General features: G+C 43.9%; 1 protein-coding gene across 3 annotated transcripts in view; it reads left to right on the forward strand.

Moving 5' to 3' along the window:
- LOC119898096 (low-density lipoprotein receptor class A domain-containing protein 4-like) overlaps positions 1-18048 on the forward strand; it is a 218053-nt gene that overhangs the window by 169619 nt on the left and 30386 nt on the right. Inside the window, exons 1-2 of one of the 3 annotated variants that reach the window (XM_038712254.1) lie at positions 8789-9196; positions 11106-11159. The exons of 1 other annotated variant lie outside the window; for it this stretch is intronic. Coding sequence is in view for 1 of the 2 variants with exons in the window: in XM_038712253.1 (XP_038568181.1) it covers positions 9103-9196 (94 nt within the window). In the remaining variant the exon portion in view is untranslated. Of the gene's footprint in view, positions 1-8788; positions 9197-11105; positions 11160-18048 lie in introns of those variants that run through there. One more of the 3 variants, XM_038712253.1, reaches the window with a different exon arrangement.

Consider the following 18048-nt stretch of genomic DNA (forward strand, 5'->3'; position numbering starts at 1 on the left):
ATGTAAACCTGTTCTGGTACAACCTCTAAATAGGATTTTGAACCTGAAAATGCGCATAATACCACCTCTTTAATATACAGTAGAGAATAATGCAGCTGAATGACGTCACTTTTGACAAACTCTAGCCCACTCTCCCTGAGATCTTTACTCTGCATGGAAGAATGGAATTATACATGAGTTGTCTTTTATTTTGATATGGGCATTATATATCATCCATCAGCAGCCCTGATCTCTAAATTGTGGTGTCTGAATCAGCCATTGATAAACCCACACCGACCAATATCAACCACGGTCGACCACTACTTTGCTGTAGCGATGTCACATTGTTTCCAGATCTACGCTGTCACTTTGACGAGAACAATGTTATCATAACTGATATAATTGTAAAGTAATACCGAAGTTGTAAAGAAAAGGAATTTTCCTTTAAAGAATGACTTTTTGTGGCTTTAAATACAACGAGTCTGAGCCATCAAGTCATTTACTGTATTTAGTTGCAGTCACATTTGCAGTATGATGCAGGTAAATCAAAGTCTGTTTTCTTGTTGTGCTTTGAGCTAAATGCTAACGTCAGCACAATCATATGCTCACATTGAAAAGGCTAACATGCTGATGTTGAGCAGGTAAAATGTTTAGCATGTCTGTCATCTTACAGCAGATTAGCATGTTAGCATGCTTGCATTTGCTAATTAGCGCTAGGCAGCTGAGGTTGATGGGGATGTCATTATTTTTGCATGTATTGGACAGTGAAAGTAACATTTTTAACTGATAATAGTGCTAAATAAAAGGACAGTTGTTAGAGTTCATCCTAGGGGGAACGTGAATGTCTGAACCAAATGCAATGGCAGCCTATCCAATAGGTGTCATGGTATTTACCTTGACCCAAGAAATCTCAAACCTTGTGGTGGCACTAAAGGAAAAGTCAGGAGATCACAAAAGTGAGTAGGATTCATCCTCTGGGGTCCATGAATATCAAACAACAAAATGTCATGGCAATCCATCAAATACTTTAAATCAGTAAAGTTGCATCTCTTAAATCAGGACCTATATGGTCAACTGCAACTGGATTACAATGATTGGATTCCAACATCTCAGTCACTACTTGTAACTCAGGAATAGGCCCTTAACACTGACTTTTAAACAGCACTAAAGGCGATATATACAGCTTTCCTTTTCCTTCCTCCGTGTTTTCCTTGCATCTTTGTTTTAGATGCAGATTGAATTCAACACAGTTGGGCTGCGAGGCCACGGTTTACACAATGTGTAGAGATCACTGTCTGAACAGCAAACCTGGGGATAAGAGAGCGATGTATAATGGTTGCTGTGAAATGCCTGCAGTGAGAACAACCGTCACATTGAGTAAAAGAACACACTTGTTTTGTAATAATAACAATGATGTGTCTGTACCTTTTAAAGAAGAAAAAAGGGAAAAGGGCAAACCATTGGAAATGTGTGGTCCAACGCTTAATATGTACTTTTTGAGCAAGTTGACTGTGTGTACTTTTACATATTAATTTGTGACAGCATATGACACACACTGTCTGGCTGTTTGGAGATCAGGAAGGATTGTATGTGCATATGTGAATGCTTGTATAGGTATGCATATACAGTATGTATTCTGGTATATGTGTATGTATACATCCTTTGATTTCATGTTTGATCAGTAAGTGTATTTCAGTGTTTGTGTGTGTGTGTGTGTGTGTGTGTGTGTGTGTGTGTGTGTGTGCGCCTGTAACTATATGTATGGACTCTTTAACAGCAGGAGGCTGTAACCTGCACCATCCACACTCTGTAATCACTGCTGTTTATGACAACATAAAACAGCACACACACACACACTCTCTTGCTCTCTTCCTCATGCTATCTCTGCTCTCCTCACTTTTACACACATTTATAGCAGCTGTCCGTCTCTCTGGCTGTGTGATTATTGCCGTCTGGTTCATGGCTCTTATCGGTGTTGTGACGGAAGTGGCTGTAGGGACGCACGCATACACACCCGCACACACAAACACACCTTCGCTCTCTCTCTCTCTGTCCCTTTTCTCTCAGCTTTCCACATCTTTCTTTTCCTCTCTCGGCTGTGCCCTGTCCTTCCTCTGGCGGCGGAAGAGCGGCAGTGTTGCCGCGTTGCGTCTGCGCTCGCCCTGCCGAGCCGTGTGCCAGTTCAGGAGATTGGCATTAAAGCCAGACATGAGCTCATCGGCCCAGCTGGGCAGACAGCCCATTACAATGCTCAGCAGGGCCCTACCGCAGGGGTGAAAAGAGCTCAATACCTGCTGATTATCTACTCTTTCTCCCTGTCTACGTCTCTGGGTCCCTCTCTCCCGACTCACTGGCTTTTGCTTTCACTCTATTTCTTCTTCGCTTCTCTTCTCTTCTTCTTGTTTCTCCTCTTATTCTTCTAGTCCTCTTGTCTCCATTTATTCAGTCACTCAGTCAAGTATCCTCTACCTCAGGCTCTGTCTATCTCTTTCTTCATCTGTCATATCCAATCTGTCTTTCTCTCATTCATATCCAGACTTAGAGACACACTGTCTGTCTTTCTGTATTTCTGTCTGTCTGTCATCCTCCTTTCTCTTTTTCACTGTCTGTCCCCAACACACACAACTTTTCAGTGAGCGCTGTGGTGTCATTGCAGTGGTGCCTGCGGCAGTAAGAGAGGTAGGGAGGGGTGGTTTTTGAAATGACAGGGGTGGAAGTAAGGTGTGTGTGTGTGCGTGTGTGTGTATATATAGAAATGACAGGGGTGGGAAACCAGACAGCTGGTGCACCTGTGCGGACAGGATATGACACGGCATTGCAGCCAGACAAGGGCAGGAAGCAGCAAATATGATGTGGCATGCCAGACTCTTTTATTAAATGCAACTCTCTACTCTGCAATCTGACTGTCTGGAGTGGCCTTTCTGTTACTTAGCGCTCCGCTGAAGACGCCGAGCTGCAGTCGATGCCGAAGCAAAAACTCTTACACTTTCTTCCCCCCCCCTCGCTCTCCTGCTTTGTCAGCTGGTGAGATGCATTGCGGTTAATTCATGAATCCCATTCAGCCTTGGTATTAAGGCTGAGTCATATCCATCTTTTGTTCTGACATTTGGAATGGCATTCAGTAATACTGACTCCACACAGAAGTCACGGGGTGTTTCGAGTTATTAGTCTGACTGAAAATGTTATGCCAGAGTCAAAATGGATCATCGTCATGCGCAAGTACTTTCATCACACAAGTCCCATGATAGAGGCTGCACCCACAGGAGGAATTTTTTGGATAAACAGGCATTAGTGATGCAGGATAGAAACTGCTTCACTGGAGTTTACACTGGTATTGTGTGCATTGTGTAGGTTAACTGTGTTAAAGGTTATTTCTTGTGCTTGGTGTTCATGAAGCATTTGTCTGGCAATTTGTGCTGGTTTCATCTCCCTTTGTCTTAAACCTCGGTAATCCGTAAGGCCAAAAGTATGTGGACAATAAAGACTTTACAGCGGTATGTTTGTTGAGTATCTCATTCATCTGGGAAGGCCTGGCTGCAGGAACTTGCTCCCATTAAATGGAACATCTCAGTCGCTGCCATGAACATTGGAAGTTAACAAATTAGTATTTGATTCTCTTTCCTCCACTGTAGAAAGCCTACCCATCAGCCAATTTGGTTGGATTCAACAAATAGTAACCAGGCAAATTATGAGAAACAGACAGACAGCATGAGGAATGGATTAAATATTGTCTGCTTGGAGTCAGTGTGCAGGCGTTACTCTTTTCATCAATGCTGATTCCCAGTAGCCTTGCACCTACATGCGATACGCTTTTAACTACGCTCTTTTCTAATTTGCTGCCATTCAGCCGTGGGGGTGGAGCTCACAATTGATGTGGAGTGACAATGCTCGGCTTGCGGTAGTTCCAGTTAATCCCAAAGGTGTTGGATGGGGTTGAGGTTGGGGCTCTGAATTAAGGTCTTCCACACCAAACTGGAAAATCCATTTATTTGGGTATTTTCACTGCTGTACTTTGATTTATTTGGTCCAATCCGAGGAGGAAAAAATATTCATTGTTGCCTTTTTTGTTGTGGCCTGTTTCACATTGACACACTGACTTATCACAAATTAACCAAGAGGTGTAAACATGAAGTTATACGGACTGACAGCTAACTCATTCATTGGACACTTTTGGTGATATCCACACAGGAAAATCAATACCCATACATTGTTACTAAATGATCTTGCACAGCTGAATAAAGTTCTTACAGATAGACAGTTCTTTTGAATTCTTTCTTTTGAATTCTTGCTAAAATCACATATCTACTATCACAAAATAGTCTGGTAGGACATCACAAACAAACTGAACCCTCCTTTTCACTTGGTTCAGTTTTTTTGGTCTGCACCAGAGTTTGATCTACAGCTTATAATAAAATAAGGATAAAAATCAATGCAGCACAGGCCACGATATCCTGACTTTTAGTTTTGTATGAGTTTAAGCTCCAAACATTCTGGATCCATCCATCCATCCATCTTCAACCGCTTATCCTGCGTACAGGGTCGCGGGGGGCTGGAGCCAATCCCAGCTTACATTTGGCGAAAGGCGGGGCACACCCTGGACAGGTCGCCAGTCCATCGCAGGGCCACACATAGACAAACACTCACACTCACATTCACACTTAAGGACAATTTCAGAGACACCAATTAACCAACCATGCATGTCTTTGGATGGTGGCAGGAAATCGGAGCACCCGGAGAGAACCCACGCGGACACGGGGGAGAACATGCAAACTTCACACAGAAAGGCCGGGGCAACTGGGGTTTGAACCCACGACCTTCTTGCGCCGCCCCATACTGGATCCTACATTTCCTATAACGCAACTCAGTAACGTCTTAAATTCAACCCTCCCTGCCTTATAAATGCTCACATCTTCCAAACCCCACACCTACAGTTTGAAATGTAGCGTTTCTGTTAAGAATTTATAGTCTCAAGCCCAAGCCTAGGTAACCATGATGACATCATCAGGGTTAATTTTTCAAGCTTTGGAAAGCTCCCTCAACAAGTACACCAGGTGCACTGAAATTTATGCACAAAATCAGTGGAGTGCCCCTTTAAAACAGGAAAGGGCCTTTTTTTGTGCTACAAAGTTGTAGACACAGTATTGTCTAAAAAATGACTAAATGCTGTAGCATTAAGATTTCCTGTACTGTATATAAGGGGCTAAGAACTGTGAAACAGACCCCATACCAAAAGAATACAAAAGTATGAGGACAGAGTTGTCCACATATTATTGGACAGTTGGTGTAAAAGATCCTTTCCTTGCTATATTTAGCATTTCCATCTGGGCTTTCCTTTTCAAACTGCATATTTTGATTCACTTCAAATTTGTGCTCAGTGTGAATTTAAAATACTCTCTCGGCCTTGCAGTCTCTGTGCAAGAACAGAGCACAGCTCTATAAAATAAGCTGTAGGATGGGACTCTTTCATTTTCCTTGTGTCCGTCCATGTTCCCCCTGTGGTTTCTGATGAAGACGAGGCGTAATTCAAAGCATAAACCTGTGCCCGGGAGACGGCTTTGGTTTCTGAAGTAATCGAGCGACTGAGAAGGGACGCTAGGAGAAGTGAAGCAGACACCAGAGAAGTGGAACAGCTTTTCCAGTCCATGTTTGGGATGATGTATAAAACAGACCTTTTCCTAGACGAGCCACAAGATGGCGCTGTGAAGTAGTGTCTCTTTCAGCACCATGCAAGCTCAGATGGAGAAGTTCCTCTGGATATCATGTTGTTTTACAGAGGGAGGGATGGACCTATCTTCCACTGAGGCCTTTACTGTGCTGCTTTTTCCAGTATTAGCGTGATCACATCCCTGATGCGTTCATGGTCTGATCACAAACATCTCAACTAAACTTTCAAGCATTTGTGGCTGACAAGAGTATTCGAGTTTTCTTTTTTCTGTCATATATCTGCTGCATATGTTGAAAACCCAGGAAGGAAGCCTCTTAAACTACAATACACATCTGAAACACATGCACAGCAGGCTTTCGATGGCTTCTTATGAAGCTGGAGCAATGTCACAGTAGTGTTGGTTGTGTGCAAACACATGGTGGTGGTGTTTCCTTTCCTGCATTTAATATATTTTTTAGAAACACCAACATATATCTCTATATATTATTAGATTTTTTAGGCATAACACAAACATGTCAAACAGTCACAAAACAACTGCAACACACAGTGAACTCCTGAATGAGCATGAAACCCCTGAGTGAGCAGGAAAGCCCCATGCAAAGTTACTAAAATAGACACATGCACACGTGCCAAGCGTGATAAACCTATCATCCAAAAGTTAGTATTCCTCAAATACACGATGAGACAGACGTTTCCCGAGAGAGACACAGAGAGGCAATGTGTGTGTGTTTGTGTGTGCGCAGACTGCAGTCAGGGGGGATGGTAGGGGAGCTGGTAGACCAGAGTGCATTTGGTATTCAGCCGTGCCTAGTATTTATCTGTCTGCTGGCTGTCTAGTCTGGTCTGGCCTGTTAGTGGTGTCACCCTGCGTGCTCCCCGGGGGACTAAATTGACGCTCCAGACAGACTGCATCTGTGTGTGTGTGTGTGTGAGTGTTGTTTGGTTGTGGGTGGGGTGTTTGTGAGTAGATAGAGGTGGGTTGCAATTGCGAGAATCGATGTGTGTCTGAGTGTATATGAGAGCTTGTCTGGGGTGTGTGTGCATGTCTGGAGAGTGTTTTTGGTGTGTGTGTGTGTGTGTGTGTGTGTGTGTGAGGACATGAGAATGACCTCACATCGAGGCAGAAAAGAACTCTCCTCAGTGTCTCGATTGATATTGCTGCTTTAGCTGACAAGACAGCAGCGCCTCAATTTGTTGCTTCAATAAAATTATGACAGCTGCCAGCCGTTTGTAAATTGCATCAGGGTCGCGCGTCTATTTTTTTCTCCCTTTCCAAAAGTGTGAGTTCGCTTATGGAGGAGTGTGGAATTCATTGGAAGCCGTCAAGGAAAATATTTTTGCATGATTGGATATAGAACTTGGCTGGTGATGCGGCACTTAATGCACAACATCTGTTGGAGGTCTTTACTTCCCCCATTTACTTATTTTCCTTCACAGAGGTCCATTTTATTGCCTTTGGTTACTGGTGTTTTCAGAATTGAAATGGTAAACCCCCCTACAGCAGGCATTTCCCAAACAGTTTTCAGTCAAAGCTTGAATATGATGAGATTTTCTCCCAGGGATCGGGAATTTTTTTTACTTTTATGATTTGCTGCAGAAGTGAGCTGCAAGAGAGCAGGCCTCTGGTCAGAAGAGTAATTCCTGTATTTTTTGTCCTGGGGACAGATGAAATAAAAATTTAACTATACCTTATTTGTTGGAGGGCCACCTAAAAGTTATTTAATGACCTTGTACTGTCCGCAGACCACAGTTTGGGAACCTGCTAGAGTGGCATTCAGGGTGTCTTTCAGATTTGAACAGCCTAGTTTATTTATAGACTGCAGACTGACCTGCAGTGTGTGTGTGTGTGTGTGTGTTGCACTGTTGGTCAGATTCAGAGGGGATGTGTTGGGGTGGATGGGGAGGTGGGGGAAATGCTTCTCTGCTGCACATGTGCCCCTGAACCACAAGACTTGCGCGGGGGGTCACCTCAAGGTTAGCCCCTTCAAAGAGCCGCCTCGAATGCGGCCCGCTGTAACAAGGGAGTGAAACTCGAAGCGCTCTCCCCCCTCCCTCCTCAAAGAACACATCAGACCGACCAGTCCCGGCAAAGCCTCCCCCCCTCCCTTCCTCTCCCCTGCTCTGCTCTCCCACCACCATTGTCAACCACGACCCTGCCGTCTGCTAGCTTTCTGAGTCAGGTCAGCCCCCCACCCCCCCCCCCAACCCCTTGCAAGCCAGACACACACACGCGCACACACGCACACAAACATATAACCCCTGTCCCATCCATTCGCCGTTGTTGCCTTCAAGTCCTCCTTGTACAGCTGTGTGTCGGAGTTGTGAATATGTATGTCAATGCACATTCAGAGGCTTGTGGCGATAAATAATAACGTGGACTTTGCAATAACACTAGTTTTATTTTGGTGAACTGTTTAACTTTAAACAACAAGTAATACACCAGGTATAAATAAACGTTGCTGTTTTTAGTAATCATTTTTTTGTGCTTAAATCAAATACTTCAGACTTAACTGTAAAGATAGCAGTCTCCCTAACAGACGCAGCACTCTCAGCTGTATAAATTGTAATATTTATGAATAGTCAGGCAGCAAGATAGCCAATTAATGCATTCTGTAGCTAATATATGCAAGCCTACATGAATATTAACTAATGACACCAGACTGCACCACACCAACCATGACTGAAAGAGGGGCCCCTGCATAAGTACTCTTTTAAAGACATGTTTTTTGGCTTTGTTACTAAAGTCACTAACAAGAAAAAAATCTAATATATAAAATTCACAGATATAAGGACAACATTTGTATAAATGTTTTTCTTACATGAACTTTGTCTGTTTATGGTGTTTGCTAGTTTGGATCTCATATTTGCATTTGTAATTAACAAACTGTTTTTGTTTATATGACCAGCACAAAAGTGATCATTCGCTCGTCAGAAAGCTTTCCAAACTTTGTATTTTACAGAGAGGTGTTAGAGTAAATGCCTTTTATGATGTCTGTGGCGGGTTGAAGTCAGAATTGTGGTATTTCTGACCGCTCCTGAAAGCAGCACCTCTCTTTCCCCCTGTCTGTTCCTCCTCTGGAGCCCTCTGATTGGCCGAAGCGGCAGTCTGTCAGCCTGTGGGCGGGGCTTCAGCCCGCTGTGTCTGCTCTGCTCTAGTAGAGGAAGGACAGCTGCTCTCAGCGGCGAAGGAAGGAACGGAAAAACCTACACAATGCGTTAGCCACGGGCAATGGCTCGTCCCCAACTATGCTAATAATTCCCCGTCCGAGCCGCTCAGAGACAAATATGGCGTGAGAAAAACCGTGGAAAATAAGTGCGAAACTGTCGGGAGTTACTCGTAGCGGCGGACTCAGCTGCCGCTGCCTGGAAGTTTTTTGTTGTTTTCCCGTCGCGGGGCCCCGACGGTGGCGGCGGCGGCTGCTCTCTCCCCGGAGCGGTGTCCCGGTCTGCCCAGCCCCATGCAAAACCTAACGGCCCCTGGCGGCCCCGGCAACTCCAATGTCACCTGCTCCTGCAACTGCACCGCTTCCCAGCCACAGGGAATGGAGATATGTGAGTAACATTAGTTGTGTTTGTGCTGACCTTAAAAACCTACCAAGAGACTTTAGTGGCTAATCCGTTTTCTGTGCACTCTCCGGTGTAGCGACAGAAGGGCAACAAATCAGACCGAGTGTTCATCCAAGACGGTCAACCAACTGTGCTGTTAACACCCTGTCGGCCGAGACTCCTTATAGGATAATACTTATATAGGGACCTAGTTAATTTTACCTTAACTAATACAAACTTTATGATGACTTTACTGTACTTTCTGGTATTTATAATCTTGTTGTAATCTCGGTTGTTTTCTTTAATTGACTGACAGTGCGTCTGTTTCAAACATTATTGTGTAGGATAGTGTTATATCCTCACACTTCATGTTGTGTTTGAGCTCTTAACACTGTTACCATTAGGCTACATGGGCATACTTGAATAATTACTCAGCAGTTAGCTCACAGTGAAAAATCTGTCACTAATCAGTCACAGTTTCTCGTTTGAAATGTATTACAGATTTACAGTACTAATTGTGAGTTTTCCTCAACTATTTCTTCTCACTATTTCAAGTTTCCTACTGTACTTTTTGGAGATGTTTTGTGCCATAGAAGTTGTTTTTTCTTTATTTTACTCCTTGGAGATGGGCCTGCCATCCTGTGCATTTGCTCTGAGGGATCACCACAGAGGGTTAAATAGTTTGCCTGTCAGCATAGACAGGAAACGCTGGAATGGTATGTTATGTCTGTCTGCCTTCTGAGCAGCCAAGAGAGAAACTATCATTATCAGCTCTGCTCTAATGCTGCTGCCTGTTAGATCCACTGCAGATGTTCCTCTTTATGACTGAGGCAGAGACAGACACATAGAGGAGCGGAAGACACATGCAGGCAGGAAGACAGACAGACAGGGAGGGAGTAATGCACGGGACAGCCAGACAGTGTATGTATCCAGTCTGACAAATCTGCAGACAGACAGACAGACAAAGACGTGCACATAGCAGACAAGCAGACAGGCGGGTAGATTCATAACCAGGCAGCCAGACAAGTACGGACAGAGATATAAACAGAGATGCGGACAGACGCATCTGAAGCTAGACAGGCAGACATGTTGACAGACAGACATGCAGACAAACAGGCAAGCTACAGACGGACAGACAGACGGACAGAGTTACAGTGATGTGTAATTTCCACTGGGGCCGAGGCCAGGCCTGGGCAACGTGAGGTGAAGGCAGGATATTAGATTCAGATTTGGCAGCAGAGTGTGGTTGCGCTGACGCCACATTGTAACCAAGAAGTGTGTGTATGTGTGTGTTCGCCTGGCAGACAGGCCGGTGTTCCACCACTCGTTTTCTGTGGCATCATCGTATTGCTAGCCAGGAAAAACACACATAGTCAAGCGTGAACTGTTGCGTCCACAGACGAACGGATACAGCAGAGGGCCTAATTAGATAATCCAGTAGAACTGCCTCAGACTTCTAAACTGAGCAGACAAGCGGGGCTGCAAAACAAAAAAAAAAAGTCAAATAATTGTGTTGATTGAGACTTGCAGCGGATTTAACTACAAAATAAAACGGTGCAGTGTATTTAAGATTACGCATGCGTCTGTGTTTGGTACTAAATAAATGCTGGCGTGGTGTTTTCAATGCATTTCTTGTCATCTGAATGTCTCACTAGTTGGAGGGAGCTCCATTCACAAGTGGTTTGAAATAGCTGTGTCCTACTGTAGTGGCCGTCTGGTTTGAAAAGAGCTCTTGTTTGTCGGCTGTGTTGTCATGCAGACTCGGCAAGGCTGAATAATGTAGCTCATGCTTTGATGATTTCTCTGGCTGAAGAAAAGAGCTACAGTCTGCCTTTTTTTTCTCCTTCCTTTTTTTTTTTTTTTTTTTTTTAAAGCGGAGCGGGCGGTCTCACTGGTGTGTTTCCTCTTTATTCAGGCGAAGAGGAAAATTGAAAGGGACTACGAACATAGAGGGATCACAGCGCAGACGGTGTGTGTCACGGCCAGGAATCGAACTTCTGCCTACACACTGGGATTCACATGTAGAATTTGAAAGGAAGAGACCTTTTAACAAGTGTCGGCCTCTAGCTGTTGCTGTTCCTTAGATTCAATGCAGTTATCTCGTATTGTAGGTGTGGTATTATAAAGTACTGAGATATTGTAAAGTCCTGAGGTCAAACACCACAGCCTAATAAAGACTTGGTGTACATGTCCATGACATTCTAACCCACTCATACAAATCCGATTTTATAGGAAGATTTCTGTGTGAAGGTAAACTCCCTGCAGGGTGACACCAGAGGCAGGTGCACTCTTTAAGTAATTTAAACTAACATTGACTCTCAATCAGTCCTGTATTTCTTAAACCAGGGGAGAAGTACTATATGGCAAAACGTGAGATTGATTCACGTGTACATAATGCCAACAGGCCTAGCCTTTCTTTTTTCAATCAAAAGATGTCATCTTGATAAGCGGTGCGGTGGTTTGTTTTGTAATTTGGATTCCTGAAGATTGAACAGAGTGACAGTGCACCAGCAAGCAGGAAAAGTACCTGCTAAAACTAGGATTTTAGGATTCAAGACCAGATTCAATTATGTAGGAACTTTTTTTTTAGTGTAAGATAGGAACCTCTGCACAGCTGTATAGTTCAGCCAGGTGCTAGTCAAAAGGAAGCAATGGAGGGGGGGGGGGGATCATTTTTTTGTTGTGTGGCAAGCCCCTTCTTCCTTTCTTCCCTTTTTTCTTGTCAGATTATGCAAGAGGGTAAAAATGAATAGGACTGTAAAACCGAAATGTAACAAAAACTGTACAGAAAACTGGCAATTAAAGTATTTAATTATTCTTTGATCAGATACTTGATTCAAATCAGACTGTTGCTATTTGTATCATGGTAAAGTAGTGCCTTGGTTTTGGTACCAAAACTCAGGTGTCGAATCAACACATTTTAAACATGCCCAGCCATTGCTATGAAGAGTAAGTGTTTTTAAAAGTAGAAAGGACCCTTGTATAGAATATTCCTAGAATATCTTTTTCATCCTCCTGGTCCTGCAGATGGACATATAGCAGTAGAGCAGTACATGCACTTGCCTCTTGGGAAAAAGGCTTTGGTCCGTGTTTCAGAGACTTGAGTGGCTGTCTGTGTCTCTGTGTATGCAACAGTTAGCCTGCAGCAGGGGCCAGCCAGCCAGACGGATGTAAACGGCCTGATCTGTAATCCTGTGTATGAGTGGTGTTAGTGTGTAGGTGGCAGCGGGGTCATCTGTCAACTACCTCAGGCCAAACACACACACACACACACACACACACACACACACACACACATACACGGCTACTTGTTGACTCTCCCTTTGACACATACACAAAGATGTACACATAGGCACACGCATTCACATTTACACCTAGATATATGCACACACACAGACAGGCACTCTCAGGCTCAGCCAATATTTACCCTGCAGTCTCCCGCCAGACAGCCAATCCAATCTCTCACTAAGCTCTTTGTTGTTTGTTTGGGGTTTGTTTGTTTTTTGTTTTTTTGTTTTGTTTGTGGAGGTGTTGTTGATTTGGAATTAGTTTGGTTTTTATTTAGTTTTATTATTAATGAATTTTAGTAATGAGCCCTGGAAAATAAAATACTTCAAACTCCTAGTCTGAATAGAAATTCTGAGACCTTGGGGAGAGGAGTGGCAAAGACAACCAAACCAAAAAAAAGACCCCCCCCCCCTCTTTTTTTGGGATCACTACTCCTGTAATTAATTTCACTGGGAATTTCTACACTTGGTTAACGTCTCTCAGTGGAGCCTTATTTAGTCTGCCACTTCTCCTGAGCTGAGGGGTTAAAGCAGTGAACACTGGTGCTCAACTTCGCGGGGGTTAAGAAAGAGCTCCTTGTTTCATGTAAGTCAGAGGGGTCCCCAGACCATGTTTTCACAACATGGAGTTGACCTGCACACGCACTCGACTAGTCCAGGTAACTTCAGCACATATTCTGATAGAGGGCACGCTGCAAAAATATCCAGGTAGTATTGTTTGTTTCTCTATTAGATCAGTAGAACAGAACTGCTACAACTCAGGATGCTGAAATATATGTCTATTCTATCCTTCTATCATGATTCTGATGGAGTCACCTGCTTTGGTTAAGAAGCTGAGAGAGCTCCAATCTCCTCTCATTGACTGATTTTATTTTTTTTATTATTTAATCAGAAGGAAAACATGGCGGCTCGCTCATCACGTCTTTTTGTTCGTATGCGTTCATCGTGTTTGTTAGGCTTGTAGGATGTACACAGTGCGTTCTGGTGAGTAGCCCTGAATGTAAGCATTTGTTTGTTTACAAGAAAACTCCACAGGGCCGCTTTTTAAAATGAATATTTTTGTGTAGTTCAGAATATCATTGCAGATAGAAGCAGTGTGGTCGATGTGTGACTTCCCTTGTTTGTTTTGGCTGCATGTGTCTTTGTCTCCGTGTAGCTGAGCCTCACGCTAGTGTCCAGGGTGTTTAACTATATATTATGTCATGTTAGCTCAGCAGGGCTAGGATTTGTCATGGCTTTATTGGTAATTTTTCTTCTCTTTGACAGTTGTTTTGCCTTAAATCAGCTTGACCACCATTCAGTGTCCCCCCCCCCCCCCCCCCCCCCCCAACATTCTTATTTTGCCGCTATGCAACCCTGTGTTTTTGGAATCAAACTGACAACCCTTGAGGCTACAAACACTGTGGAAACGCGGCCAGGGGCAGCTCGGCTCACTTCAGCCGAGCAGGTCAAGTTCAGGCTGTGACTTCCAGAGTCCAAAGCAGTGAAAAGGTCAATCCTTGTGTCCTTCCACTTGTCAAGGTAGCACCTTCACTGCTCAGTGCTCCAGCCCCGGCAGCATTTACAACCTCGTCACTGGCTACTGGGACTCCCTTTGTGTCTAGATTCTGCACCCCCAATCCCACGCACACACACACTCCAGACCTCCTCCCTTAGTTTTCAAAATGCCCTTGGGACCAGGGCAGATTTGTAGTCCTAGTGTGTTTGAAGACAGGCCATCAGTCAAGTGTGTGTGTGTTTGTATATGTGTGTGTGTGTGTGTGTGTTTGTGTGTGTGTGATGGTGGTGCTGGGGGTGGTTAGTAGTCTGCTGTCTCAGTCAACATCTATTTACACACAGTTCAACTGTCTGAGATGCTAAAGAGATCCGGTGAATGAATCAGCCCCGCTGTGTGCTGCATGTCTCATGACTCTGTCTGTGGGGACATGGATGGGACATATTACAGTCAATCACGGCTCTGCAGCCCAGACACATGTTTGCAGACAGTATGCAAGCACATTATGCCTTTTTTTTTTTTTGCCTTGTAGCAGGTTTGTTTTTCCCAGCGTTGAGACAAATGAAATGGCTGGCATGTTTATTACCCTTTGTAAACCCTGTCTCACTGCATGTCTCGTATCTTTCCTTACATGAAACAAAGCAGCGATTATTGCTTTGAAATTACAAATGCTGTTTTGCATCATAGGAAACAAAACAGAAAAAAAAATCCAGCCGAAATCCTGTGCTGCCCGCTGTTTGTCAGATTTTGGGTAATCCGTTTGTTTATGTGTGCAGGAACACCCAGACAGTGGAATAATGACATGTCTCTTCAAGTGGTTTGCAGGATTTTCCTTGGATTTTGAAGAGGCTTAGGTGGTAAAGTTTTCCAAAGGGGTGTAACTGGTGTGGGGGCAGTTTAGAGGGCTCTACGAGATCACTTCAGTAAGGGGACTTTAAAAGTCAAAAATTAATGTGGTCAGCCATTTTGATGTCATATACAAAGGAAATCTTTTGCATGACTCAAAAATTGAACTGAAATTGTTCCCCATACAAGCAGAGGAAACGACTCTGGCAGCTCACCCGACGTTTCACCTTGCAAGTACTAGAGTTGTATACATAATACTGAGAAATAAATGAGCTGAGAGCTGTGTGACATTGTAGTTATTTTTCAGTATACTATTTAAGTTGTTGTTGACGCGTTATTTAATCCATTAACTGGGATAAATGCACATGAAGGAAACGATGCAGAAAGTAGCAGTCTACCTGCTATCCTCCTCATTCTTAGGAAAGAACACATCACAGAGGACTGAAGTGTATCAACAGCAACTTGGACCTTGTTGACTATTTTTTTTGTGTCAAAGCATCATGCATAGTCACCTGCTATCATTTAGAGGTGTACTCTGCAAATTTTACACATCGAAGTCTGTTTATTGATCTTGGGGAGTACTATTACATAAGTGAAAAGGATTAATACAGCCTTATGTGGCTCCAGAGGGAAATCTGAATAATGTCATCAAGTAGTGCCACTCAAATGATGTCACATTTTTAAGGTGAAGAAAATCTGGATTTGCTGACCAGCCCTCTGCAGCCACACTGCATCACACTGTAGGCGTAATTCAATTCAATGGGGCCCCAAAAGATGTCTGAAGTTTGTCAAAGCTAATGTTCACCTCATGAGGCAAAAAAACCCCAAATGTCTCTAGGCCAAATAAGGACATTAAATACAGACATTAAATGTGGTCACTGTAACAGCAATTTGTCAAACGGAAATCTGACTTCCTTGTTTGACAGGTCTTACAGTCTGCTTTTAAAAGCACTATGGCTAAACCAGAACTTGACAGCGTCTGGATCGAAGCTAAGAGGGCCTTTTGTTGACCACTCACTAACTGATCTGTTGGGCACACTTGTCTCTATGTCAGAATTGTCAGACGTCTAGATCATGCTCAGTCTGATTTTAAGTTTGCCATGTGTTTGTCCCAATAGACAACATTTGTTTGTTTTTTTTGTCTCACACTTTTTAAAACCAGTAGATCAGTAAAAAATTCCCCTAGATATTTTCTCGTGCACCCAAAAGGTGTTATTACCTGCTGCAAGAAGACACTACTCGTGTGTGAATGAGCTGAACGAGCTCCTCCTGTGACGATAAGTAGTTCTTGTTGCTGTTTTTAATTGCCTGAATATAACTGCTGTTATGTGTAGTGATTGACAAGCGATTACGTGTTGCCTAGCACCACCAAGACGCCTCTCATTGCAAAACAGTAACACCTCAGTTTAACTGGAGCTGCAAAAAAGAAAAAAAAAAGGCTTTGTGGTGTGTCTCACATTTTTAAGATGCATCCTGCTGTGTGCACCCATGTGGACGGATATCCCTACACTGGCTGGTGCCAGGGTGCCAACTGTCTAAACTTAACACTGTAGAACTATTATTTTCATACAAACATCCTGTACCATCTCAACCTCACTGTACTGTACTGTACCCACTCTTCACCCTAGCACTACCCTGTTGGGGGGGGATCCACATCCTGTGCCAGATGGGCCTTGCTCTGGATCTGACCTTATCACAGGAAATTACAAGGATTACACCAGAGGCAGAGAAAGACAGAAGCAAAGAGAGATAATGATAGAAAGGAGAAGAAGTAGCCCGTTTCAAATCAAAAACAACATAACAACCCTGGAGTTGTCTCTGTAGTCACATATTATACCCATGCACGAGGATTAAATGCGGCTGTCCTACAGTACATGCATGTTATGAGAGAGAGTAGGTAATGGATGTAACCCAGATGGTAGTTGATAAATCCATAGGCGGGACAGCACTCTGCCAGACCGTCAATTCCTGTAACTGAACATTCTGTGGTGAGAAAGTGATGTCTGTGGGGTATTTTATTATTATTGTTGTTGTTTTTGTTTTGTTTTTTACATTTTAACCCAGTTTAACCTCCCAGCTTGGAGTCAAGTAGTACACTGTGTGTGTGGGAGTCCAAAAAAGAAGCCTCTGGTTGCCCAAACCCTTCTCCTTGTCCTCCTCCCCTCCTCCCTCTCCGCTCCTCGCTCTTCAGTAGTGATTCAGACGGCTGTCTGATTTTTGGTCCCTCTCCGTTCCTATTCAGACACACAAATCAGACAGCGGTGTCTGATACCTACCACCCCCACTTCTCCTCCTCTTCCTCCTCCTCTCCCCCCCGCCCGGCAGCCACCAGCTGACCCCAATCAGGCACAGGGCCTGCTCTATTGTCTGGCTTGGGGAGAGGGGACACTTGCTAGCTTGCACGCATACACACACACACACACACACACGCGCGCGCACAGACTCAGACAGGGGGGTCAGAGGGAGATAGAGGCTGTCTGGTCTGGTCTGGCCTGCCTCTTTGACTCCCAACCCCCAACCACAACACAGCATTTCTCCTCTCCTCTCCTCGGAAGTCCCAGATGTACCTGATGCTTGTTATGCAGTGTGTTTCGGATTGGCATCGTCTTGCTAACGATTTTGTTAAGAGTCATTATCTAAATAAGTTGGTGCCCGTGTCTGCATGGTCAGCTTTGCCGACATATGGAATGCATTTTTGGTTTTGTCAAGGAAAGAGCGTCTTCCAACATGGTGTTTGTTAAGTTATCTGCCCATGAAACTGCAAGTATTCTTGAGTAAAGAATAAGGCTGGAGGTATTCTACATTTTTCTTCATTGTCAACATACCATGAAAAGCCAAGAATGAATCGTTGCTACTAACAAGTATTGTGTGTGTATCCAAAGCCTGAGATATCTTCTTCTTAGAGCGCCACTGTGTCCAAAAACTACTAAAACCACACCAACGAGGCACACTGACCCCTATCTGATAGAATTATTGCTTTTAGATGTTTTATTAGAGAAAGTATATGAAACCCACGACCATACATTTTGTCAGTGTGTTATCTATGGATAGAATTATTGTGAAAAGAAATGTTCACCCTTTTTGCTGGGGACCCCCTGGAACCCCTTAAAGCCTAGTTCACACTATACGACTTTAAGCCACCAGGCTGTGATCGGGGGTTAATCAGCAATCGATCGATCGTCGGCGATCGTTATGTGTGAACTACTCAGCGACGCATCAGAACGGCTCCC

The sequence above is a fragment of the Micropterus salmoides genome, unplaced genomic scaffold (assembly GCF_014851395.1).
Source record: "Micropterus salmoides isolate LMB-PRFRI ecotype aquatic unplaced genomic scaffold, ASM1485139v1 Ms_hic_scaffold_11, whole genome shotgun sequence".
Classification (NCBI taxonomy): domain Eukaryota; kingdom Metazoa; phylum Chordata; class Actinopteri; order Centrarchiformes; family Centrarchidae; genus Micropterus; species Micropterus salmoides.